This window comes from Mustela nivalis, assembly GCF_964662115.1.
Source record: "Mustela nivalis genome assembly, chromosome: 8".
Lineage (NCBI taxonomy): Eukaryota > Metazoa > Chordata > Mammalia > Carnivora > Mustelidae > Mustela > Mustela nivalis.
In genome coordinates this window covers 30,638,259-30,663,339 of record NC_139027.1, presented here as the reverse complement: position 1 = coordinate 30,663,339, position 25,081 = coordinate 30,638,259, and the positions used below count along the sequence as shown (strand labels likewise).

Below are 25,081 nucleotides of genomic sequence, written 5' to 3'. Positions count from 1 at the left end.
AGCAGACTGGATTAATTCAGGAGGAGTGGGACTTAAATGATGATGCTAGAATCCATGTAATGGAAAGAAGGAACTGTGAATGACTAGAGAAGAAATGACTTTGGGGAAATGGAGGGAGGATCTCAATAACTTGGAAGCATTTGAGAGGGTTTTTGGAGAGAGACTAAGTCTGTGAGTCCCAAACGGGATAGAAAATGGGTAGAGGACCAATTTATATACAATACAAAAATTATCTCATTATTTAGGACCAACTGTAAATGTAAAGGAAGGTAATGAAGCTAATAAGTACATTGTTATTGGTATTGGGTAAACAGAGGGCTAGATGGTTCCAATTGATAGGGATGGTGTAAAGAGAATTTATACAGTGAATAAAAGGTGAATTAGATGACCTCTTAGGTCCCTTTTAATGCTGTGCTAACTTGGAATAGGTACTTAAAATGGTACTTCTCTGGGCTGAAGTGAAAATTATTTCTCATCTCCCATAAATCTCATTTGTTTAGGTGACTAAGGATTTATAGAAAGCCTCTCTGTGAATTTTCAAAGATTAGATTAGATTTTTAAGATATACTTTTAAAAAAATCTTATTTGGTATTATAATTTGATCAGCAAACTTTATAAAAGTATTGTACAGTAATTTCTAAAATTTATCAACCAACATAGGAAGTGCTATTTTAGAAACTTACAAGTAATTTTTTTTTTTTTTTTTTTGATCTTTCAAATTAACTTTAGGAAAATTGGCATGCCTTTCCTGAAAACATAGCTAGCATAAAAATTATTTTTTAGGAGTATTGTAGTACTCTCATCCAATAATGTAGCCCCCTTGGTTAGCTTTATCTTGGCATATTTAAACTTTGGGGGGGTGCTCATAGTCCCGCCTGGTGTTAAGGTCTATAGACAATGACCAATCCGTGATATAAAATGGGCCAGTGATGTGCACATTTCCAGCTCTCAAGTCAGTAGGTGTTTGTAAATATGTGTATATACATACAAAATACTCTGTGTTTACTGATTGTGAAACCATGTAATACAGGTTGTTGTTGGCTTATGCTGAACTTCTTGAAAGAAGCCCACTTTGAAAATGTGTTGCTGTTGAAGCTAATAGTATGATTCAGGTACTGTCTTTCAAAAGTACTGCACTTAAAGCTTGTTTTAAAGACATGTATTGGTAAAAACTTCTGTACCGTGTCAAACTCTAGCATTGTGTATGTTCACTTCCTGAAAAGTATCCATTCTTTCCTTAAATTTGAAAGTGTGATTGTATTTGGCATTTGCCAAAAAGATATTTTCAAGCTAAGTGGAATTTGTTAGATAGAATTACTTCCTTAAACTCTTGGTGTTTGTATTTAAATTGGATATGAATGGATGTTTAAAGTTAACCAGGAATCCTATTTCTTTCATGAATTGTAATGGATGTTTTGAATGGGTGTTTCCCATGTGAGTACTCTGTTAAGTACTTGGGTCAAAATTGTTAAAACCATGTTTCTACTTTTGTGTCAGATAGAGGAAAGGGTCGCCAGAGACAAGCCATTTTGGGAGAACACCCTTCTTCGTTTAGACATGATGGCTATGGTAAGTTTGTCAAGGCAGAAGGAAGGTAGTATAGACAAACTATTAGAATTTTTGCATTTCTGATGAAGAATGGCACATTTCTTGTCTCTATTTTTCCTGCTCACCTGACTTGGTTTATAGGGGATCAGTCCCTTATAATGTACTCCCAAAGAGTTGTCCAGAATCTTTTGTTTTCTTAGGATATTGATTTATCATCTAATCCTTGAGATAAATGAGAGCTGTTGGTTGGGGGTTGAAAGATTTTTTACCATTTTGGTTTGGTTTGGTTTTGATTAGTAATGGGCACTGGTCTGTTAGAGGACCAAAAGGAAATATTATTGCTCAGTAAGTATATTTTCTTCCATTCTAGCAATTAGGAACAAAGAGGAACTTTGAGTAATAAAGGCAGAAAGAATGGGGCATTTGTCAAAAAGAAACACATTTCTGGTTAGAGCCTAATTCTACAGTTGGTATTTTGGCTTTGGCTAAATTTGTTTGTACTTAATTCCTCATTTAAAACTTCTCAGTTTTAATGTTAGCTATGTTGGTAAGGTTAAATAATATTCTTGCCCAGGAAAAAGTTAGGCATCAGACTATTGTTCTTGTAGGTAGGGGTAGATGTTGAGAATTGTTATTGATAAGACTTGTAACTGGTTATAAGTTCTGTGTTTTTAGATCTTCTTTAGTTTTTAGTAGTTGTTTTTGACCCCACCTATTCTGTGGTTTAAGGCTGAAGTACAATGCTATTAGAAGCTATAGAAGATAGAAATTGCTATATTGTACTCTTGGGATTTATCTTCTAAAATCTCCCGGTGTTGCTTATTGTCCATAATGTTTTCAGATTGCCTATGTTTGATGACTGTTCTTAGCCATGAATTTTAGCTTATTCCTTAGTGTCTTTTTTTGAACTCTGGGATTTATTACCTGTGTGTGTGTGTGTGTGTGTGTGTGTGTGTGTGCGTGCGTGCATATGTGTGTGTTTGTTAAGGTTGCTATGGTAGTCTGTCTGGAAGAAGTGATTGAAACAATCTCTTTGTTGTCAAAATAGTAAGTGTGGTATATAATGAAAATCTTCCTCCAGTGGTTTCAATGAGTTCCTTGATCATTTTTCTTAGCTATTTCTTTAACACCATAAATATTAAATCTGGTCATGTAGATAGTTTTGCTTCTGTACTAAAGAAACACTTATTAGGAGCTGACTGTGCTTTCCATAGTGGGAGGTTACAAAGAATTGCTTATCACAAGTTTGTAGTGTAGTTGTGGAGTATATGTGTCATGGCAGTCGGCGGAAGGCTAAAAATTGTTTAAATATTTTGCCAAGGGGTCTAGAAAAGTCTGTGAAAAAATAAATGAAGGACAAAGAACCCTACTGTGATATTGTTGACACAGACTATTTTCTCTTTCTGGGTTTTCAGGTTTGCCTTCATAAAATACATCTTACTGAAAATTGGTATAAATAAAAGTATATTATATGCATGTGTAGAAGAACCATATTTTTAAAAAGCCTATTGTGAAATCTTTGTCAGTTTCATACCCTAATTGTGTGTGTGTGTGTATTTGTGTGTGTGTGTGTATAAATTTTAAAATGTAAGCTTACTAAAGAGAGGTGCAAAATTCTTTGCATTGGCAGTTAAATAGGGTCCTACTGAGGAGGACTGGTTGTGGGGTTGTGTAGGGACAGCCGTTCTGAGCTATATTCATTGAAATGTTAACTCTCCGAGGATAACTTGTTTTACTTTCCTAGGGGAGTAAGCAGAACAGAGTATAGGAAGAGTGAGAGATGAATACAGAGAGGTAGAGAAAGAGAAGTAAGGTGAGGAAATTGGTGGAAAAGCAAGATGGGAGTAGGTGCTAGTGATATATTGAGCCTGTTTAAAAACTGCAGATCATATTTGTATCCCTTCAGATCAGCAGTTCAGCAAAATAGGTGTTCTTGCATTTCGGTGTCATATCATAGGTGGCTTTTCCTTTATTTATTTATTTATTTTAACGATTTTATTTATTTATTTGACAGAGATCACAGGCAGGCGGAGAGGCAGGCAGAGAGCAGGGAAGCAGGCTCCCCGCTGAGCAGAGAGCCCCATGCGGGGCTCGATCCCAGGACCCCGAGATCCCAGGACCCTGAGATCATGACCCAAGCCGAAGGCAGAGGCCTAACCCACTGAACCACCCAGGCGCCCCTGACTTTTCCTTTATGATGGAATATGAGAATGAGGGAACAGAAAAGGTTTAATGACTTAATTAGATTAGATTTACTCATTGGTTGATTATAGTAGTATAAATCTGTGCTCTCAGAATTCTTTAAATCTTTTACTTTGGGAAGCACTATCCTATGAGGTGAACTGGTAGATGCCCTCATACTTGAAAAGTATTATTTTTACCACTTTTATACAGATTTGTTTTCTGTGGGTCTAAGAAAATTTTGTATATTAATTGCTAGCATCTTTGGATATGGCTCCTGGACCAGAGATTTTAAAATAAAAGGATGAGAAATGCCTTTCAGATGATAATGCATTTATGTAGCCTTTTCCACATAATCGAATTTTTTAAATACCTGAAGTATTAGCTTTTTAAGCATCAAAACATTTTGTATGAATTTTTTATGTATAGAAACATTTAGAAAGATTTCTACTTTTTCTTCTTAAACAATATAGGCAACAATTTAAATAGTATAGATAACATAATTTAATCCCGAGGGCTGAGGTCATATTTACAAACATCAGTTACATTCTCTAGCACTGAATTCATTTGTTACCTGTGGTAGTGGATCTCAACATTTTTGGACATTGACCAACTTAAGCAGAGTGGAAGTTTCCATTGCCCATCCACGACACATCTTTCTACTTTCTATGAAAAAGAAAATTTAGTGATAATAGTGAAGTGTATTTTTTTTCTTAAGATTTTATTTATTTGACAGAGAGAGATCACAACCACTGAGCAGAGACCCCGACAAGGGGCTCAATCCCAGGACCCTGGGATCATGACTTGAGCTGAAGGCAGAGGCTTTAACCCACTGAGCCACCCAGGCGCCCCAGTAGTGAAGTGTCTTTAAAACGGTGGTAGCAAAGGGATGGTGTAGCATGGATATGTACTTCTGCAGTAGGGATAAGAGTGATTGATATTTGACCCCAACGTATGTATAAAGTTTAAATTAGAGTTCAAAACGTGTTGCTACTAACAACTCACCATGAGCTAGAGCTATTGTTTTGATAAACTACTAATCATCAGCAAGAAGGGCAGTTGAAGGTTTAAGGCAACACTGATGATGCATTAATGAAGTGTTTCTTCCTCCATGAAATCGTAGGAACTCACACTGTGTGTATGCTCACTGGTAGTATTGCTGTGTTGTTATGAATGACAGCTATATTAAGAATACTAAATACTGCACTGGAGTCCACATAAGCTCTAATAGCATGCTATGAATACCAAAATGTAGTTCTTGGTAACTTAGTGGATAACAGGTGTCCCTTAGTTTTACATAAAAATGAGGGTCAGTAGCATTACATATTCTTCTTGAGAAATGAAGAAAAGACTTGGGTCTTTGGATTGGTTTCTTGAACACCAGGAGGACCTTTCCATGTTACAAGAGTATGCTTCTGTAATCACTAACTCAGGAGTATCTAACGTGTGGGTTTGTATTTCTGAGCTATGCATCCATTTTAGTTGCTGCTTTTAAGTCGAAGTATAGTTGACATACAACTGTGATATTAGTTGAGTGTACAACAGAGAGATTGATGATTTTATTCTGTGTGCGGTGCTCACCATGATAATACGGTACCATACAGCGTTACTACAGTATTACTGACCATCTTCCCTCTGCAGTACTTTTCATCCCGGAGGCTCTTTTTTTTGTACTGAGAGTTGATACTTGATCCTCTTTTCCTGTTTCACCCCCTTTTCTCTCCTCCGGCAAACACCAGTTTATGAGTTGGTGTCTCAGTTGCTTCTCATTTTTTAGGACTCTCTCTTCTTGATGTTGTGAATGTGCCCTATGCCTGCTTTTAGTATCAGTTTCTCCAGACTCCCCCATTCGTGTCTGTTCCATTGACTTTTTAGCTTTATTTTTCTTGTTACTTCCAATCTGTTACAGATGGGAAAACTGGATAAATCAAAGTTGTTTAGAACTACTCTAAAATTAGAAAGTTAGTTCTTAATAAGGATTCTCAGTATGAGATAGATTTGTGTGTGTTTTGTGACTACAGTTTCAGCTGTTCAGGCATTATTCTGGGTTCTTGATGTTGTTTCAGATAATGCAGGGTGCTGAATAAATGATAGCTTTGAGTTGATAAGATATTAATGAAATTAGGGGTTTTGTTTCCTAAATTAGAATTAGGGTAATAAAATACTGGAAAGCATGTTAAAGTAAAATATATTCAAGGAGATAGCTTTTCAGTGAAACTAAAGAGGTGTTCTTTTTTAAAATGTCTGTATAGAGATAGTTTCTGAGATTTCACTGTATATTTTATTGTATTATCCTCGAAAAGATGTTGGCAGAAGGCTTTTTGTTTTTGTTTTTTTTAATTTGAGATATAATTTATACATAGTGGCCCAAAGTTTTATACTGATTCTCCCCATCCCTGCTATCTATGGCTTGATCTTACATACTTTTTTGTTAAACAGTATTTTTAAAAATATAAACTTTAAGCCCGATGTATATGCAGAGGTGTGCAGGTCAGTGTATCTTGGATCTGGTACACAGAAACAGATTTTATTAATCCTCACAGGTTATATTTGGATATTAATACATTTGAGTTTTCCTTGGACATACATCAAACTAGCTAATACTAAGAGTTTACTTTTAGTGGTGAAGTGTATCTGCTAAGTTGTGTTTTGTTTTATTTATCATTTTTATAGGATCCCATGGTCCATTGTTGCCTTTACCAAGTCGTTACAGAATGGGCTCTCGAGATACGCCTGAGCTTGTTGCCTATCCGTTACCACAGGCTTCTTCCTCTTACATGCATGGAGGAAACCCCTCTGGGTCAGTTGTAATGGTTAGTGGATTACATCAGCTAAAAATGAATTGTTCAAGAGTGTTCAACCTATTCTGCTTATACGGAAATATTGAAAAGGTAAGTTTCATTTTATATTAATTTCCTTTACTAGGATACCTAGTCGGAAAGTTTGAAAAGACAGCAAATATATATGTCTTCTCGTATTAGGAACATAAAAGTTCTTTCAGTAGTAACCCACATAAGCTAAAACTTTATTATGTAGGAACTTCAGAAATTGTTTTTTGTTGGTAAGTGATCAGTGTAGGTTATTGGTACTAAAATACTTTTAAAAATAGCTAATGTAAATGGAAGTCCAAAACAATAGTTTAGTCAGTTACTAGCCTGTATTTTTTTTTTTTTTTTATCATTGCCAAGTGTTTCTAACACTTAACATTTGAACTATAGAATTTGAAAGAGCAAATGGAGCTTGGCCACAAGTCCTGAATTTTAGGAGAGTTCTAGATTTAAATACTTGCCTCCCAAATGCTAGAGTTCTAGTATCTTCTGAGGAACAATGTGTTTTTAGCTATATCAGTATTTGAAACTGACCCTCTTTGAAAGACTGTATCCAAAACTATATCTGGAGGCTTATACTCAAAAAGCAGCAAAACATTTAAATTTTACATATTTTAAAGATCTTTAAAGCTATGACCTTATTTTTATTAGACAACCATTTCCCGAGATCTATGATGTTTTGTTCATTGATATCTCGTAAATATTTAAAATAGTTCCTATCATAAAGTAGATAAACTATTTTCTAGAATCATGGAAAATTTAACTGGGGAAGTGATTGGTCATCTTAGGTTACCACTTCTTTGATACACTTGCCAGTGAGTTTCAGTACTGAGATAATGTTATTTTTCTCTATTGTTTAAAGTGATTTTAGTGTTCTTTTCACAATAATAAAAAGGTACAAGCATGTGAGTCATAAATGTGTGGGAGCAGGAGCATGGCTCGAAAAGTTGGTCTGTGAGTTCTTGGTTCATTAATTCCAAAATAAAGGCTTCTTGAACTGAGAAAGCAACTCAGAAACTCTCTGAAAGAAGAATTTCCTCAACATAACCATTTGACCACATTTAGAAAAGAAAAAGAAAATCCCACATTTGGTCTAGGAATAACATATGGGGTATTTCTTCTTACATAACTTGCCAGGAATACATGAACAGATTTAGCAACATTGGGAGAAGTAGTTCAGATTTTTTCACAGAGACATTTATCTTAGACACCTAGGTGTTAGTTAAGGTTTAGAGACTGCACGTTTGTTAACTAAATGGGCTTTAATATGTATTTTAATCTTACCACGTAATGTTACTTTTCTGTTCGTGCTTTTCGCATTTGTAGACAATCAGAATCAGTTTAATCAACATCTTTAGGATATCTTTGTCTTTTCTGTTATGAACTAGTTGTCTCTAGATTTAGAAACCTAAATCACTTTGTTTAATAAACTTGAACAATTACAGTCTCACATGTCAAAAATTTTTTTGTATTTTAAACAATTATGATACATGAAACTTAAGCTATGGTAATCCTTTAAAAGACCCGTATAGGGACACCTGGGTGGCTCAGTGGGTTAAAGCCTCTGCCTTTGGCTTGGGTCATGATTCCAGAGTCCTGGGATCGATCCCCATTTTGGGCTCTGATTTCAAGTAAAACTGAAAAGTCGTGCTACCTACCACCAAGTTTTGTTCAAGTGCAGGTATGGTATAAAAACATTGGGAGAGCCCATTAAAATTGGTAGTTGCAAGGGTGGATATAAATGCTATGTGGCATGTGTTATGTAAATACATTTGTAGTTTTCTTTTAAGGCTAACAAATAAGTATGTTCAAGGTGTTCTGAATGTTAGTGGTACAGAATAGCTATTTAAGGCGTTTCTAAAAAGTAGGTACTAGCTGAATTATCATACTTTACCCATTTAACCCTTATTATGATCGTGTTATCTACTAAAATTAGAATGGTATAAGAGGATAAGTATGGCCTCGGCCCAAGATGTCATGAAATATTGTGAAGTATGCCTGTTTTTGAAACTGCCCCTACCTTGTACAAGCCTTCCTGCTGGCAGTGCTGTCTCAAGGCCATCATGCATTATTTCTTATAGCATCCTGTTTTTTGCTTTAACAGCATTCTGAGTACTTGGGAATTATTACTTACTTTAAAATTTTTGACCTACCTACCAGAATATAAGTTTCAAGAAGACCGTGTCTATTATGTTCACCATTAATCCCTAGTACCCAGCACAATGTTTATCAAAACATTTTAGGCACCCAGTAAATACTTGTTGAATGAATAAATATTGATGAGCCCTACCAGATACTATCATTATCTCTGTTTTATAGGGAAGCCTGTGGCTCAGAGAAGAAAGTTGCCCCAAATCACACAATAAATAGCAGAGCCAGGGTAAACCTGTGCTCTTCTTCATTGTGCTACACAATGGAATTATAGTCTTCCTTTTTAACTTTGTTGAATTACAAGAGTCTAATAGCACAGTGGAGTAAAGTAAGATTCCAGGTGATCTTCTGTATATTCTCTCTAAGAAATTCTGTTACTGTAGAAGGGAAATAAATAGTCACCTTTTTGGGATTTTTGTATTTACAGGTAAAATTTATGAAGACCATTCCTGGTACAGCACTGGTAGAAATGGGTGATGAGTATGCTGTAGAAAGAGCTGTCACACATCTTAACAATGTCAAATTATTTGGGAAAAGACTTAATGTTTGGTAATTATCTTAAGTGGTAAATTGAAAAAGTATTAAAAATCATTTTTATTAGATATTTCAGTTTCAGAATATTTTAATGTAATTGAGAGCACATTTGAAACTAGCACCTATAATGTTACCATTTTAGACAAAATATGTTAGGGCCATATAATTCAGGTTTTGCCCACCTATACCTAGTTTTTAATGTTATGATAAAACAGCATGTTAAAAATGGGCAAGTTTTATGTAAAGTTTTCCAGTTTGAGAATATACCTAAACTATAAGTGATGGATCATAACTTAAACATTCAAGTAAATGTTTAAAATATTAAATAAATCATATTTAAATATCTACTTTTGTCTTATTTGTCAGAATTGATGCAGGCTTAGATATTAATATTTTGACACTGCCTACTTGTTGCTTTTTGTCTAACAAGGTATGTTCTGTACCTTTTTCCTTCCCAATCCTTAGTGTGTCTAAACAACATTCAGTTGTTCCCAGTCAAATATTTGAGCTGGAGGATGGTACAAGTAGCTACAAAGATTTTGCAATGAGCAAAAATAATCGCTTTACAAGTGCTGGTCAAGCATCTAAGAATATAATCCAACCACCGTCATGTGTGTTGCATTATTATAATGTCCCATTGTGTGTCACAGAGGAGACTTTCACAAAGGTAAAGAAATCCTATTTCTTATTTTAAAATTTATAATATTTTAGCCTCATTTTAAAGTCTTGCTTTATTCATCATCTGCATTTGATGTTATCAGTATTCTTTTATTTATTTCGGTCTTTATAATTACCTCTTTGACCATTGGACTTTTCTGGTCCCCAATCTGCATTAGTCTTTTTAGTCTTTTGTTGGTTTGTGGCTCTTTTTTTGTTTTGTTTTGTTTGTTTTAATTTTATTTATTTGACACAGAGAGAGGGAATACAAGCAGGTGGAGTGGGAGAGGGAAAAGCAGGCTTCCCACCAAGCAGGGAGCCTGATGGCAGGACTCGATTCTAGGACCCCAGGATCAAGGCAGATGCTTAACGACTGAGCCACTCAGGCGCCCTGTGGCTTGGTCTTTTTGAGAGCTGGAATTAGAATGAGATACCTGACTTCTCCATTCAGAAAGCTCTTTTATGGGGCGCCTGGGTGGCGCAGTGGGTTAAAGTCTCTGCCTTCCACTCGGGTCATGGTCCCAGGGTCCTGGGATAGAGCCCCAAATCGGGCTCTCTGCTCTGCGGGGAGCCTGCTTCCCGCCGTCTCTGCCTGCCTGCTTGTGATCTCTGTCTGTCAAATAAATAAAAATAAAATCTTTAAAAAAAAAAACAACTCTTTTATTATGCCCTTAAATCTTGCCCATAACAGGGGGCATCTGGGTGGCTCAGTTGGTTAAGTGTCGGCCTTCAGCTCAGGTCATGATCCCAGGGTCATTTTTTCAAGTCCTGCATCAGGCTCCCTGCTCAGAGAGCCTGCTTCTCCCTCTTCCTTTGCCCCTCCTCTCCCCCCACTCATGTTCATGCTCTCTGTCTTATGAAAACAAATAAAATCTTTAAGAAACAAAATCTTGCCCATAGCAAAATTTTATGTATCCCTTCTTTTTTGCCAAACTGTAGGAAATGCTTCAGAAAAGAACTGATTTTTCTGGAACTCCACTCCCTACCTTAGATACTAGATAAATTCTGAGAATACATATTTTAGTTATAAATCTATAAATCTGTGGTTTTATTGTATAGCACGAAGTTATTTACTTAGTTTATTGAACATTCCTTTTTAAAGTTGATTTTCTCATAGGACTTAACAATCTAAAACATGTTTGATTTCATTTATTCATGCCAGACTTAAATGCTGCCATAGGATCACTTTTTCTTTTTTCTAGAGAGAGAGTGAGAACATGAATACATGTGTGTGCACACAGGGGTGAGGCAGAGGGGCATAGCGAGAGGCAGAATTTTTTTAAAGATTTATTTACTCACTTGAGTGAGTAAATAAAAGTAAAAAGATTTATTTACTCACTTGAGTGTGCACACCTCAGTGGGGGACAGGAGGGGCAGGAGGAGACAGAGAATCTTAAGCAGACCCCACTGAGCATGCAGCCTGAGGCGGGGCTAGATCCCACAACCCTGAGATCTTGATCTGAGCAGAAATCATGAGTTGGATGCCTTTTTTTTTTTTTAATTAATTTACTTTTATTAATAGTGTATTTTTGTTTTAGGGGTATTGGTTTGTGATTGATTCATCAGTCTTATACAGTTCACAGCACTCACCATAGCACATACCCTCCTCAGTGTCCCTCACCCAGCCACCCCATCACTCTCACCCCCTCTCCACTCCAGCAACCCTCAGTTTGGTTCCTGAGATTAAAAGTCTCCTATGGTTTGTCTCCCTCTGGTTTTGTCTTATTTCATTTTTCCCTATCTTCCCCTAAGGCCCTCTGCCTTGTTTCTCAAATTCCATATATCAGTGAGGTTATATGATAATTGTGTTTCTCTGATTGACTTATTTTGCTTTGCATAATACCTTCTAGCTCCATCCATCTCATAGCAAATGGCAAGATTCCAGTTATTGGATGGCTGAGTAATATTCCATTGTATATATGTACCACATCTTCTTTATCCATTCATCGGTTGATGGACAGATAGGCTCTTTGCATAGTTTGGCTATTGTGGACATTGCTGCTATAAACATTCGGGTACCCATGCCCCTTCGGATCACTACATTTGTATCTTTGGGGTAAATACCCAGTAGGGCAGTTGCTGGGTCATAGGGTAGCTCTATTTTCAACTTTTTGAGGAACCTCCATACTGTTTTTCAGAGTGGCTGCACCAGCTTGCATTCCCATCAACAGTGTAGGAGGGGTTCCCCTTTCTCCACATCCTCACCAACATTTGTCGTTTCCTGACTGGTTAATTTTAGCCATTTTCACCAGTGTGAGGTGTGTTTTTTTTTTATTTCTATTTCCTTGATGCTGAGTGATGTTGAGCACTTTTCATGTGTCTCTTGGCCATTTGGACAAAGAGAGAATGTTAAGCAGGCTTCCAGTGCTCACAACCCTGAGATCATGACCTGAGCTAAAATAACGAGTCAAACACTTAACCATCTGAGCTACCCAGGTGCCCCCATAAAGTTTGCTTTCTAAAAGAAAAAAGGCAGGAATATTATTTTGGCCATATTTTTAATGGAGTTTCACATTTCTTTGACAGTTATGTAATGACCATGAAGTTCTTACATTCATCAAATATAAAGTGTTTGATGCAAAACGTAAGTGCACATTCCTCTTTTTAAGGTTTCTGGTTAAGCTGATGACAAGCAAATAACTGGACTTGTGTTTGTTTTGTTTTAGCTTCTGCCAAAACGCTTTCTGGGTTGTTAGAATGGGAGTGTAAAACTGATGCCGTAGAAGCCCTTACAGCACTTAATCACTACCAGATAAGAGTTCCAAGTAAGTAAAATTGTGCCATAATTTTTCAGTAGGCGTTACTTTAGAAACATCGATAGTAGTTTTAAAATAACATTTACGGGGTTGGGGTTTTTTTTTGTTTGTTTGTTTGTTGTTTTTTAAATATAGAGAAGTATGAAGAAAAAAGGCATATAAATCCCACAACCCACACAATCCTTACATTAGTTAACCTTTTACTATGTAACAGATTACCAAATTTAGCAGCTTTGAACAGCAAACTGAGGGTCAGTTTGTGCAGTTGAGCTGGGTGTTTCTGACTTAGGGTCTCTTGAGGTTGCAGCCAGGCTGTTGTCTGGGTATACAGTCATTTCAAGTCATGATTGGGGATTGAGAAATCATTTCCAAATTTATGTGGTTTGCAAGTCCAGTGAAGCTACATGGGCCATTTCGTCATGGTAGCTGGTTTCCTTCAGAGTGAGTGATCCAAGAAGGATGAGAGCAAAAGACTAAAACAGAAGTCACAGTGTCTTTTATGAACTAACATTGGAGGTGACATACTGTCACTTACACTGTATTCTTATGGTCACACAGACCAACTCTGGTACAGTGAGGGAGGGGGCTCTCCAGAGCCGTGAATACCAGGAGGATAGGGATCATTGGGGCCATCTTGGTTGTTGGCTCCCACAGTCCTGTTCATCTTTCTAGAAGAAAGTCATACATACATTTATATGGTTAAAAAACTTAAAACAGCATATGAAGGTACAAAATGAAAGTTAAAGCTTTCTACAACTTCTAAACTATTTGTCTTCCTTTCATTCCTCTTCCTCAGCGCATGTATATCTACATTTTCAAAAGTTACACAGAATGGTTGCTCTATACATACTCTTCAGTGCCTTGCTGTTTTCACTTAATACGTCTTTGAGCTATTTCTATATCAGCACATGCAAAGCTACTACTTTTTTTTTAAAAAGCACCCCAGAGTCGCTGTTCATAGTAGAGATACACCACAGTTTATTTGATTTACGCATTTCCCCACTGATGAATACAGTTTTTCCAATTGATTTTTTCTACCGCTGTAACATCCTTATCATTGCACATTTTGTGTTTGTAGGGCAATTTCCTAGTACTGCAGAACATAAAGGTTTATATTCTGATAGATGTTGCTCGATTGCCCTTTAAAAAGGTTGCACCAGTTTACATTTCGAACTGTGGTGTGTGAAAATGCCCGTTTCCCAATACTCTTTTTACCAACACTGAGTCTTGTCAGATTTTCAGTCTTTAACAAGTATGTTAGAAGAAAAATGGTATTCCATTGTTTTAATTTGTGTTAAATGAACTTGTCACTGTTTATTCTCCAGAATGGTAATGGCCTCTTTTTCTACCACACAAAGTACACTCAAGTATTTAACTTTTGAAGCTTTTTGCTGTGTACTTTTTTTTTTTTTTAAACTTTTATTTATTTATTTGACAGACAGAGATCACAAGTAGGCAGAGAGGCAGGCAGAGAGAGGAGGAAGCAGGCTTGCCGTGGAGCAGAGATCCTGATGTAAGGCTCAATCCCAGGACCCTGGGACCACAACCTGAGCAGAAGGCATACTTTAACCCACTGAGCCACCCAGGTGCCCCCTGTGTACTTTATTTTGATCCTGGATCTAAATGGTGCTAGGTGATAGATAAATTGGGGTTTATCATACCATTCTATATATTTTTTTATGTTTGAAAATTTTAATTAAAGGATAAAACCCAGGAATACCTCCTTTCATTTAACTTTTTGTCACAAAAGTAAATTTTAAGTAGTAAATCAAGCTTAATATGTGTTAGAAGGTTTTTAAAGGCTTTAAAATTATATGCATATTTGAGACATATTCAAGATGTATTTTAGACTCCTTTCAGACAGGAATGATTATTTATCTTTTTATCCTCTCCAGTGTCATGCAAGTACTTGTTAATTTATGTGCTTTTTCCTTTATAGGGATTAAGAATTTTTTGAATTTTTTTAATACATTAGGATACCAGGATTGTTTCTTTGCACAGTTAATTGAGGAGGAGTTATCTGCCTGGTCTGAAAAGTTAGAAATGTATAAAATGGAAAAATTTTTGTGGAGTTTTTTTGTTTGTTTGTTTGTTTTTTGGAGAAGTTTTAGAATTTAATACTAGATCTCCTGGAACTTTTTCACCTTATTAATATCTTCCTGTACATTCCATTCTTACGCCATTTTCCAGGCTGTGTTTGAATGGGCTTTTTTTTTTTTTTTTTTAATTTAAATTGAATTAGCTGGGATGCCTGGGTGGCTCAGGTTAAAGCCTTTGCCTTCAGCTCAGGTCATGATCCCAGGATCCTGGGATCAAGCTCCACATCGGGCTCTCTGCTCAGCAGGGAGCCTGCTTCCTCCTCTCTCTCTGCCTGCCTCTCTGCTTGTGATCTGTCTGTCAAATAAATAAATAAAATCTTTAAAAATAAATAAATAAATTGAATTAGCTGACATATAGAACATCATTAGTTTCAGATATAGAGTTCAGTAATTCATCAGTTGCATATAACACCCAGTGCTCATCACATCATGTGCCCTCCTTAATGCCCATCACCCTATTACCCCATGCCCTGACCTCCCCACCTCTCCTCCAGCATCCCTCAATTTGTTTCCGAGAATTAAGAGTATCTCATTTTTTGTCTCCCTCTCTGATTACTTCCCTTTTAGTTTGAACTGGCTTTTATAGAGGAATTGCCATTCTGATACATTCTGCTGAGTGAGCTTTGCTGATGGACATAAGCCTAACCCGTACTGTTCACCTGTAATGATTAATTCACTAGGAAATACTGAGTGTGTCTATGTGTCAGATAAGGTTTAGAGCAGTAGGCATGTAGCAGTGGACAAAGTCCCTGCCTTCATGTAACTTACCTGCTGGTAGAGATGTACAAATGTAATCTTACCCTTACCCTTACCCTTACCTTACCTAGAAAGTTCCTTTTTTACGTTTCTGCTTCTGATTTTATAAAAAGGTGAAATAATTTACTCTGCTAATTCAGGATAATCTTGAAAGGTTGATGAAGTGAACAGTTAACTTTGTTTTTTAATTTTTGCAGATGGTTCCAATCCCTACACATTGAAGCTTTGCTTTTCTACATCATCCCATTTATAAGAAGAGAAGAGCATGTTAGAATTTATGTTCACCTTTATTACAATTTTAAAGCTACACTTCATTAAAAAGAATTCTAAGATGGTTGATCTAATGTTGCCTTGCTTACTTTGACTTAAGATCCTGTTCCGTAATAAACAAATATTTTGCCTTGAGTAAATTTGTTGTAAAGTTAAATATTGAATTGTTTTCATTTTAAAATAGAATGTCATAATGTAGACTATCTACAGGTTCCTTGTAGATTACACAAATATATGATTTCTAATCTTATTATTTTTCTTCCACAGTGAAAATATATTTGCATTCTTAATGCTGATTATCTGCAAGTATTTTTCCATTGTGTATGAGATTAATGCAGGTGAAAGTATTGCATTTTAATATTATAGAATTCCTATAATATGTTTAGATGTTTAAGTATGTTGCAGTTATTCATATTAAACATAACTTGTATTTATTAAGTATTTTAATCAAGTTTGAGAATAACATTGCACATAATGAATTTTAAGTACTAAAGATTTAGCTGATTTTATATTTCTGAAAGGCTAACAGACATGGATACACTTGTACAGTATGCACTCAAACTTATTTAAATTGATGTAATTTTTTTTAAGTCATTGTCCATTTGTATTGACATGCCTCTGTTTCTAGTTACAGTTTGGAGATTTTATAAAGTTACAACAATGAGTTAATGTGTTCATCTTCATTTGTTGCATGTGACTTGATCTTGAAAACACATCTGGAATTTGGCATTAAGATTTTAATAGAAGTTATGCTTAACAGTTCCTAACCTGAGATCCATGAATGGGCTGTAGGGAGTCCGTGAACCCCTTAAAATTGTATGTAGAATTTTGGGTACTTGCATTTTTATTTTATACTCTTGAATCCATGAGTAATATATGTATTTTTCTACATGGTGCAAGGTGTAAGGATCTAATTTTATTTTTATTCCGAACAGATAGCTATTTGTTTCAACGCCATTTATTAAACATTCTTTCTCCCACTGGATCTGTTTTTTTCCCTTTTTTTGGAAAGTAATATTTAATAAGGAAGCTGTAAACATGGTATTAAGAGACTATAGCACACTTGAGTGCTTTGGTGGCTCAGTTGGTTAAGCATCTGCCTTCAACTCAGGTCGTGATCTCAGGGTCCTGGGATCGAGTACTACCTTGGGCTCCATGCTCAGTGGTGAGTCTGCTTTCCCTCTCCTCGCCTGCCTCTCTCCCCTTGCTTGTGCTCTCTCACACTCTGTCTCGTAAAAATAAATAAAATCTTTTTTAAAAGAGAGACTACAGCACACTTGTTATCAAATTCATTTTTTATTAAGATTTATTTATTTATTTGACATAGCACATAAAGCGGACAGAGAAACAGACTCCTCACTGAGCAAGGGAGCCCAATGTAGGACTCGATCCCAGGACCCTGGGATCATGACCTGAGCCAAAGCAGTTGCTTAACCAACTGAGCCACCCAGGTACCCCAAATTCATAGCTTTTTTTATAATAAAAATGTGATATAGCCATTTTATATTTATCTTTTAAAAAAAGAATGTTTCATCTACCCAAAATAATTGAAGTTTATATTGGCAATAGCAATTTTTGATCTTGAGACTTTTAAACAAATTTTACAAATAGAGGTTCCATTTAGATCTTTTGTAAGTTTTATTTTGAATTTTAACTTTAAAAAGACAGTTTGCCTTAATCCTCTTATAAAGTGAGACTGACAGGGATCTAAAAAGTTTTAGAGCTATTGAATAGAAAATTAAGATGGAACCTAAAAACACATTAACATTTATTTCCCCTTGAATTTTAATATCTGTGAACCAGTGTCCCTTTAACTCTTTAAAGACCTAGAAAAAATTAAATTCAGTCTAGAGGCGTTTTAGACTCTTAATGATGAACACAGTATGTTTTGCCAAGGGTAACTTTGTGTGTGAACTAAGAGTATGGTACTGGGTTGTGTACATACATTCCTCATTCATTCATTGCCAAATAATACCCAAGTTTACCTAAGTCTACAATAAACAAAAATTTTTCCCCCCTTCCCCTATAAATACTTTTCCACATTCATTGCAAAATTAAGATGTCTTCATTTTAAAAGGTAAATTCTGGGGAAAAAAAAAAAAGTAACTTCTGAGTTCATGTAAATAATCATCTCCTCTCTTCCCCTCTTCTGAAAAGTAATAGTAATAGTTACGGTTATTTTGTATCTAAAATTTTAGGAAACAAAAATTCGATTGTGACAGGGCTTATTTAATTTTGATTTGGTTTAAGTGGTATTAACTTTAAAAAAATTTTTTTTTAAAAGATTTGTTTGTTTTAGAGAGAAAGTGCAGAAGGGAGGAGCAGAGGGCAAGGAAGAGTGAGTCATAAGCAGACACCCCAGTGAGCACGGAGCTGATGGGGGACTAGATCTCAGACCCCCAGACCATGACCTGAGCTGAAATGAGGAGTTGGTAGTTCAACCAATTGTGCTACCCAGGCACCCCTGAATGATACTGATTTTTAGTTATGGACTCTCTCCTAATACTCTTTCCCCAACAAAATCATGAGTAAATTCTTAAGGTATAAAGTGTGTTTTTTAAGAAAATACTTATTTCAGAGAACATGAGCGGAGGAGGGGCAGAGGGAGAAGCTGACTCCCCACTGAGCAGAGAGTCTGATGTGGGGCTTCATCCCAGAATTGTGGGATCGTGACCTGAGCCAAAGGCAGGCGCTTAACTGACTGAGCCACCCAGGCGCCCCTGAAGTATGTTAAGTTGTACCTTGCTGCTCTGGGCTCTAGTATGTCAGCCCTATACTGTTGCTATCAGTATTGTCTTTGACACTTTACTTGGGCATCACTGTTGTTTATATCCAGTATTATCTGATCCTAGAGTGGAATTGGCTTTGGCAATGTTCTCTTTTCCCTTAGCCTTAACAACAACGTATCCTTCCACTTTTACTAGGAGAACATGAAAGAGCATATTCTATAGCTAGAAAGAAATAATACTAGCTTTGAGTTTGTTTTCTGAGAATTGAAATCCTATTCCATATCTAAATTCCATTAAATAGGGCACCTGGGTGGCTCAGTGGGTTAAAGCCTCTGCCTTCGGCTCAGGTCACGATCCCAGGGTTCTGGGATCGAGGCCCGCATCAGGCTCTCTCCTCAGCTGGGAGCCTGCTTCCTCCCCTCTCTCTGCCTGCTTCTCTGCCTACTTGTGATCTCTGTCTGTTAAATAAATTTAAAAAAAAAATCTTTAAATTCCATTAAATATTTGATAATACGTCTGTATAACTGAGTTAAGGAATATAAGCTGCTTATTAAGGTCCCCACTTTCCTGCTGAGGGTATTACCCCAAATAAAACAAAGCTGCCGTTGGAGCTGACATGAGACTGACCAGCATCATAGTGATTTGGTTATCCATACTGTTTTCTAGGACTGAACTGAGAATAAAAATGGCCAAATAGGGTCAGTTTTGTTTCATTTTTTTAAACTCACTATTTGTAGGGATAGGTTGCTAGGTAACTGCTTTTTAGTAGTTACCAGTGATACTGCATTCTTCTCTAGAGCAAAGCGATTTTGGCCATAGAGCCTTCTCCCATAATTAAGAATCAAAAGCTCAAGGAGCTTTACTTCACTTAAAAAGTTCTTCAGGGACGCCTGGGTGGCTCAGTTGGTTAAGCAGCTGCCTTCAGCTCATGTCATGATCCCAGTGTCCCAGGACGGGGTCCCACATCCAGCTCCCTGCTCGGCGGGGAGCCTGCTTCTCTGTCTGCCTGTGCTCACTCTCTCTGACAAATAAATAAATAAAATCTAAAAAATTAAAAAAAAAAAAAAAAGTTCCTCAGGTGACAAAGGTCCTTGTAAGAAAGATAACTGCAATAAATTTTCCTGTCTCCATATGGCCTTTTGGCTCAAGAGACTTTGTCCATTAAGGGGCCATGTAAAGTAGCAAGCCTTCTTGGGCTCCCAGGGTGGCTCAGTTCATTAAGCATCTCCTTTCAGTTCAGGTCATGATCCTAGGGTTCTGGGACTGAGCCCTGAGTCGAGCTCCCTGCTCAGTGACAAGTCTGCTTCTCCCTCTCCTGCCTCTTTCCCCAATTCATGCTCCCTCCCTCTCTCTGAAATAAATAAGATCTTAAAAAAGGGTAGCAAGCTTGGGGCACCTGGGTGGCTCAGTCGTTGAGCATCTGCCTTTGACTCAGGTCATGATCCCTGGGTCCTGGAATCGAGCCCCATATGGGGCTCCCTTCTCTTGCCTTCTCCCTCTCCTACTTGTGCTTGTGTTCCCTCTCTTGCTGTGTGTCTCTCTCAAATAAATAAAATCTTTTTAAAAAGTAGCAAGCCTTTTATTCATAGTACCACTTGCTTGCTCATAGAATTAAATCACCCCCCCCCCCGAAAAAAAGGATTTAGAGGAAACAAATTAAGATTCATAGGTTCTGTCCCTCAGCATATCTTATTCTTTCTAAATTATTTCTACTATGATGATTTCCAATGTAAACCAAAAAACAGGTGAATGTGCAAACATGATTCCTGTTTAAAGCCAAGAAAACTATTGGGAATTTTAAATCTAGTGGATATTTAATTTGTAAATAAAAGCAATGTCATTGCTTTTTTCCTAAAACCTAGCTTGTCTACCAAACAGATTCAAGTGCTAATTCAAAACATATATTTTATTTATTCAGCTAATCATCTTTCTAGCCATCTCAATTTTAACATGCTTTGAACTTGAATATAAGAGACTTTGTTTTACTAGTAGAAATTTCTCAAATAGCCATTTATCTGAGGAAGTGCTTGAAAATCTCTTTGTGTTTTGTTCATTTGTTCCTAAGCTTTTAATCACCCAGTGCTCTCTTCATGACAAGTGGATTCCTTAATCCCCATCACATCACCTGTTTAACCCATTCTCCACCCACCTCACCCTCTGATAAACCCTCGGTTTGTTCTCTCTGCCTGCCCACCACCCTGGCTCATTTGTTTCTTAAATTCCACATATGAGGGAAATCATTTATTTGTTGTCTCTCTCTGCCTGACTTATTTTACTGAGGATTATACTCAAGCTCCAGCTGTGTCTTTGCAAATGGCAAGGTTTCTTTTTCATGGTTGAATAATATTCCATTATATATATAGATTCCTTTATATATAGAGAGAGATCTATCACATCTTTTTCCATTAGTTAATGGACACTTGGGCTGTTTCCATAATTTATAATAGCCAAATTATGGAAATAGCCCAAGTTGCATATATACATCAGGTTGCATATATCCCTTTGAATATCAGGTTGCATATATCCCTTTGAATATCAGGTTGCATATATCCCTTTGAATTAGTGTTTTTGTAGTCTTTGGGTAAATACCCGGTAGTGGGATTGCTGGTTTGTAGTGTAGTTCTGTTTTTAACTTTTTGAGGAATCTCCATGCTTTTGTCCGGAGTGCCTGCACCAGTTTCCATTCCCACCAGCAGTGCAAGAGGGTTTCTTTTTCTCCACATCCTCACCAACACCTGTTGTTTCTTGTGTTTTTTATTTTGGCCATTCTGACAAGTTGCGAAGTAGTTCTGGAAGGCAGCTATGCTAACCACTATACCACCAACGCGCGAAGTAGTTCTGATTCTCATTTTCCTGGTCATAAGTGATAATGAGCATTTTTTCTTGTGTCTGTTGGTCATCTGTATGTTTTTGGAGAACTGTCTGTTTGTCTCTTGTGGCCATTCTTTAATTGTATTTGTTTTTTGGGTGAGATTCTTAGTTTTAGTTTATGATTCATGAATGTATGAATTTTGTTATCTCACCTTTCTTCATTTTGTAGAGTAATTGAGGTTTGAGTGATCCTTACTTAGTTTGATTCCTGCAGCCCAGTGGCTCTTAATGCCCCCTTGGAGAACATTTCATCAGTTTGTAGGAGGGCTTTTTCACAGTTTGGGGGATAATACTACAAATATTTGATGGGCAGGGACTAGGAAGAATTGTCCCTTGTCCTACATGAATTGCCAGTATCTCATCAGATATTATCTGATCTTAGAATAAACTCTGTTTTATAGCTATAAACACTGTCTTTTTATATACAGTACAGTGAATTTCCTAGCAATGCAACTGCCTTGTAAATCAAGGAAAGATGATTGTTTTGTTTGGAATATTTCCAAGAGTTTGCTATTTTGGGTAATCGTCACTACAGTATTTGAGTTGACATTATAGCACATCAGGGTCAGTTTTCATTTGCAACAGTCCTACTCATCTCTTTGCCTTCTATTGTAGTTATTCCTGATCATGTATGTATCACAGTATGCATTTATTACAAGTTTTATTTCCCTCTGGTAATAGAATTAGATTTTTATGTTTTTCTTCAAATTGTGTATGTGTGTGTGTGTGTGTGTGTGTGTAGTAGGTAGGTATTATCAAGGAGTTTTATTTCAGCATAATGTAAGGGTATCAGATTGTCTGGGTTGGGAACTGTTGCCCTAAACTAATCTGGTTCTGGGTTGAACAGGTAAACCTAGGTTGATCCAAAGATAGCGAAGCCTAGGATTTGTTGAAGATTGGATGAGGAGATGCTCTCCCAAAGGGGTATGGCCTGCATCTGTGGAGTAGACCTGAGACTGCTATTGCCAATTTGCTACCTTGAGAGAAACCAGCTGGGGGAGAAAAAGTAACAAGAGAGAGAACTAAAGAACCCTTAATTTAGACAGCTTGTGGAAAGCATTGTGGCATAGGCTAGTTTGATCATGCTCAGTAGACTCCTGTCTTCAGAGTTCCTTTTTCAGTTTGAAGTCTTGACGAGATGTTTTAAGAATGTCTAAGTGCCTAAATCTCACCTTTAGCTGTTGTAATGTAAAACTGCAAAATCACATGGAAGAACACTGGGAATTGGTTGAGAGGTAGCCCTATTTTTATTTTTATTTTTAAAAATTTAATTATTTTTATTAACATGTATTATTTGCCACAGGTTTTTTTTTTTTTTTTTTAAGATTTTGCTTATTTGACATACACCGCGTGAGAGTGAACACAAGCAGGGGTAGCAGCAGGCAGAGGGAGAAGCAGGCTCCCCGCTGAGCAGGGAGTCCGATGCAGGACTCATCCCAGGACTTTGGGATCATCATCTGAGCCGAAGGCATCCCGTTAGTGGCAATTTCTGATTTGAGAACATACACAGCTCCCTTTTGTGATACAGTAATCACATAGGCTAGAGCTGCTCAACAGCCCTGAAATGCTTGCTTTGAGTTGGTTTGATAATTTGGTTATCATCCCACCCCTACCCCAGAAATACCAAGAGAAATCAAGAGCAATATTCGTCCTTTCAGGGGAGTAGTTGTGCTTATTGAGAGCCTGGAAAGTAAGCCAGTAAATGGCCTGAAATATTGTGATTATTACTATAATTTTGAATGTAGCTGATTAGACAGCTGAATACCAGTGGGATAATTTGGGGACTTGAAACTTGATTACGATTTAGGATCGTGAAACTTAGGTTGTTAAGATGATTATGGATGTGGTTTTGTTTATTTGAAATGACCCTTTTCTTAAGACAGTCGGAGAAGAACATGTAGATGATACTTGTGTTGCCCAGTAATATTTGACACTGATTTGGAACAGAAAAGAGGATTTTGTGGGGAAGTGGGGTGGTGGTGGTGGGTTGAGGGAGAGAAATAATTTCATTAGTACAAACCAGAATCATACTGTTGTCCTGGTCCATCTGCAGATTTTGACCAAATTGGACTATATATGTGTGTTTCTAATAGTCAAAGTAAATTGTATGATATTCATTGCTTTTCATTTGAAGTTTATGTTTATGATTTTAGGATGTCACAAGGCATTAATGTAGTTATAAGATTTTTGTTATTACTTAGAGTCACAAAGGACAAATGACAAAAATCTGAGCCAACAAATAACAGTTTCTACAAAAATCGTTCCAGAAGTGTCACTTGCAACCATTTGGCTTCTTCTTTTTTTTTTTTTTTTTTAAAGATTTTATTTATTTCTTTGTCAGAGAGAGAGCGAGCGAGAGCGAGCATAGGCAGACACAGTGGAAGGCAGAGTCAGAGGGAGAAGCAGGCTCCCTGCGGAGCAAGGAGCCCAATGTGGGACTCGATCCCAGGACGCTGGGATCATGACCTGAGCCGAAGGCAGCTGCTCAACCAACTCAGCCACCCAGGCGTCCCAACAACCATTTGGCTTCTTGAACATTGACCTCATTTATTTTTTTTTTTTAACATCTGTTAAGTGCACAGAATATACCAGATGTTGAAAGTTCAAGCAGACAGTTACCTTTTAAAAGTCAGTGGGTTAATTTGAGCTTACAAAGGAACCAACAGAAGAATGGCAAAGATACCTTCCTAGATAGGAAACATTATTTCCTAAGAAGGAGGAACTAAAAATTGATTAGCGGGGGCGCCTGGGTGCTTCAGTGGGTTAAAGCCTCTGCCTTCCGCTCAGGTCATGGTCCCAGGGTCCTGGGATTGAGCCCCACATCGGTCTCTCTGCTCAGCAGGGAACCTGCTTCCTCCTCTCTCTGCCTACCTGTGATCTCTATCTGTCAAACAAACAAATAAAAAAATCTAAAAAAAAAATTGATTAGCAAATCTCTATTCTTTGAGTAATATAACTTAATTCTGTTCTTTTATGAATCCCGTAAGATGGAAAAATGAGGTCAAGGAGTGATTATTAGTACTGCATGGAGTGTGGAGGGAAACAAAGTGATGAGAGCCAGGCTCTGTGATCTGTTAAAGTTTAAAAAAAGGTATAGGGAGGTTATGACCTGAAGTTAAATTGGGCTTAGAATCCAGATGTTAATCCTTAAAATTCTTATATAAACAAAAAAGCCCTTTTGCTTCATTGAATTAATTGGTCCTTCTCAGTGACCAGCAGTATTAGCTATGTTAGCCCGAACTTCATTGCTGTGGCAAATGACAGCAGACTAAGTGGTTGTTGGGCCGGGGGTTGGGGGGATGAATGGGGAGTGATGGCTAATGGATACAGGATTTTTGGAGGTGGTTGATACTGCTCTGGAATGAGATGGTAGTGATGGTTAAGCAAATTGGGAGATTCTGCCTTGGAATCGTACACTTTTTAAACATGGTGGAAACTAATTTTGCGTGTATTTTACAATAGTGAGGGAAAAAAAAAAAAAAAAGATCTGGCCCAGCAGCCCTTCAGTTTAGAACAAGGATCAGTAGAGTGGGGGGATTCATGTAGCTGGTTAGATAGGTTGAGGAAGGGGGGTGAGAGAGAATGTGAGTTAATTTCACCGAACACCAGCCAAAGACGTGATTCTAGATCTGGCTTATGGTTCTATTGCTCTGATGGCTGGCTGCTTCTGTTCTGTCATCCTGCACTTTGGGGCAGGGGAG

At 37.1% G+C, this 25,081-nt stretch overlaps 1 protein-coding gene across 2 annotated transcripts in view; it reads left to right on the top strand.

Annotated features, from left to right (window-relative positions):
* HNRNPLL (heterogeneous nuclear ribonucleoprotein L like) overlaps positions 1–16,765 on the top strand; it is a 38,498-nt gene extending 21,733 nt beyond the window's left edge. The window contains exons 7-13 of one of the 2 annotated variants that reach the window (XM_082745719.1): positions 1,498–1,569; positions 6,403–6,620; positions 9,136–9,257; positions 9,708–9,909; positions 12,426–12,483; positions 12,566–12,664; positions 15,708–16,765. In XM_082745719.1, coding sequence (XP_082601845.1) covers positions 1,498–1,569; positions 6,403–6,620; positions 9,136–9,257; positions 9,708–9,909; positions 12,426–12,483; positions 12,566–12,664; positions 15,708–15,763 — 827 coding nt within the window. In that variant the 3' untranslated portion in view covers positions 15,764–16,765. The remainder of the gene's footprint in view (positions 1–1,497; positions 1,570–6,402; positions 6,621–9,135; positions 9,258–9,707; positions 9,910–12,425; positions 12,484–12,565; positions 12,665–15,707) is intronic. The other variant, XM_082745720.1, reaches the window with a different exon arrangement.
* The last annotated feature ends 8,316 nt before the right edge of the window (positions 16,766–25,081 follow it).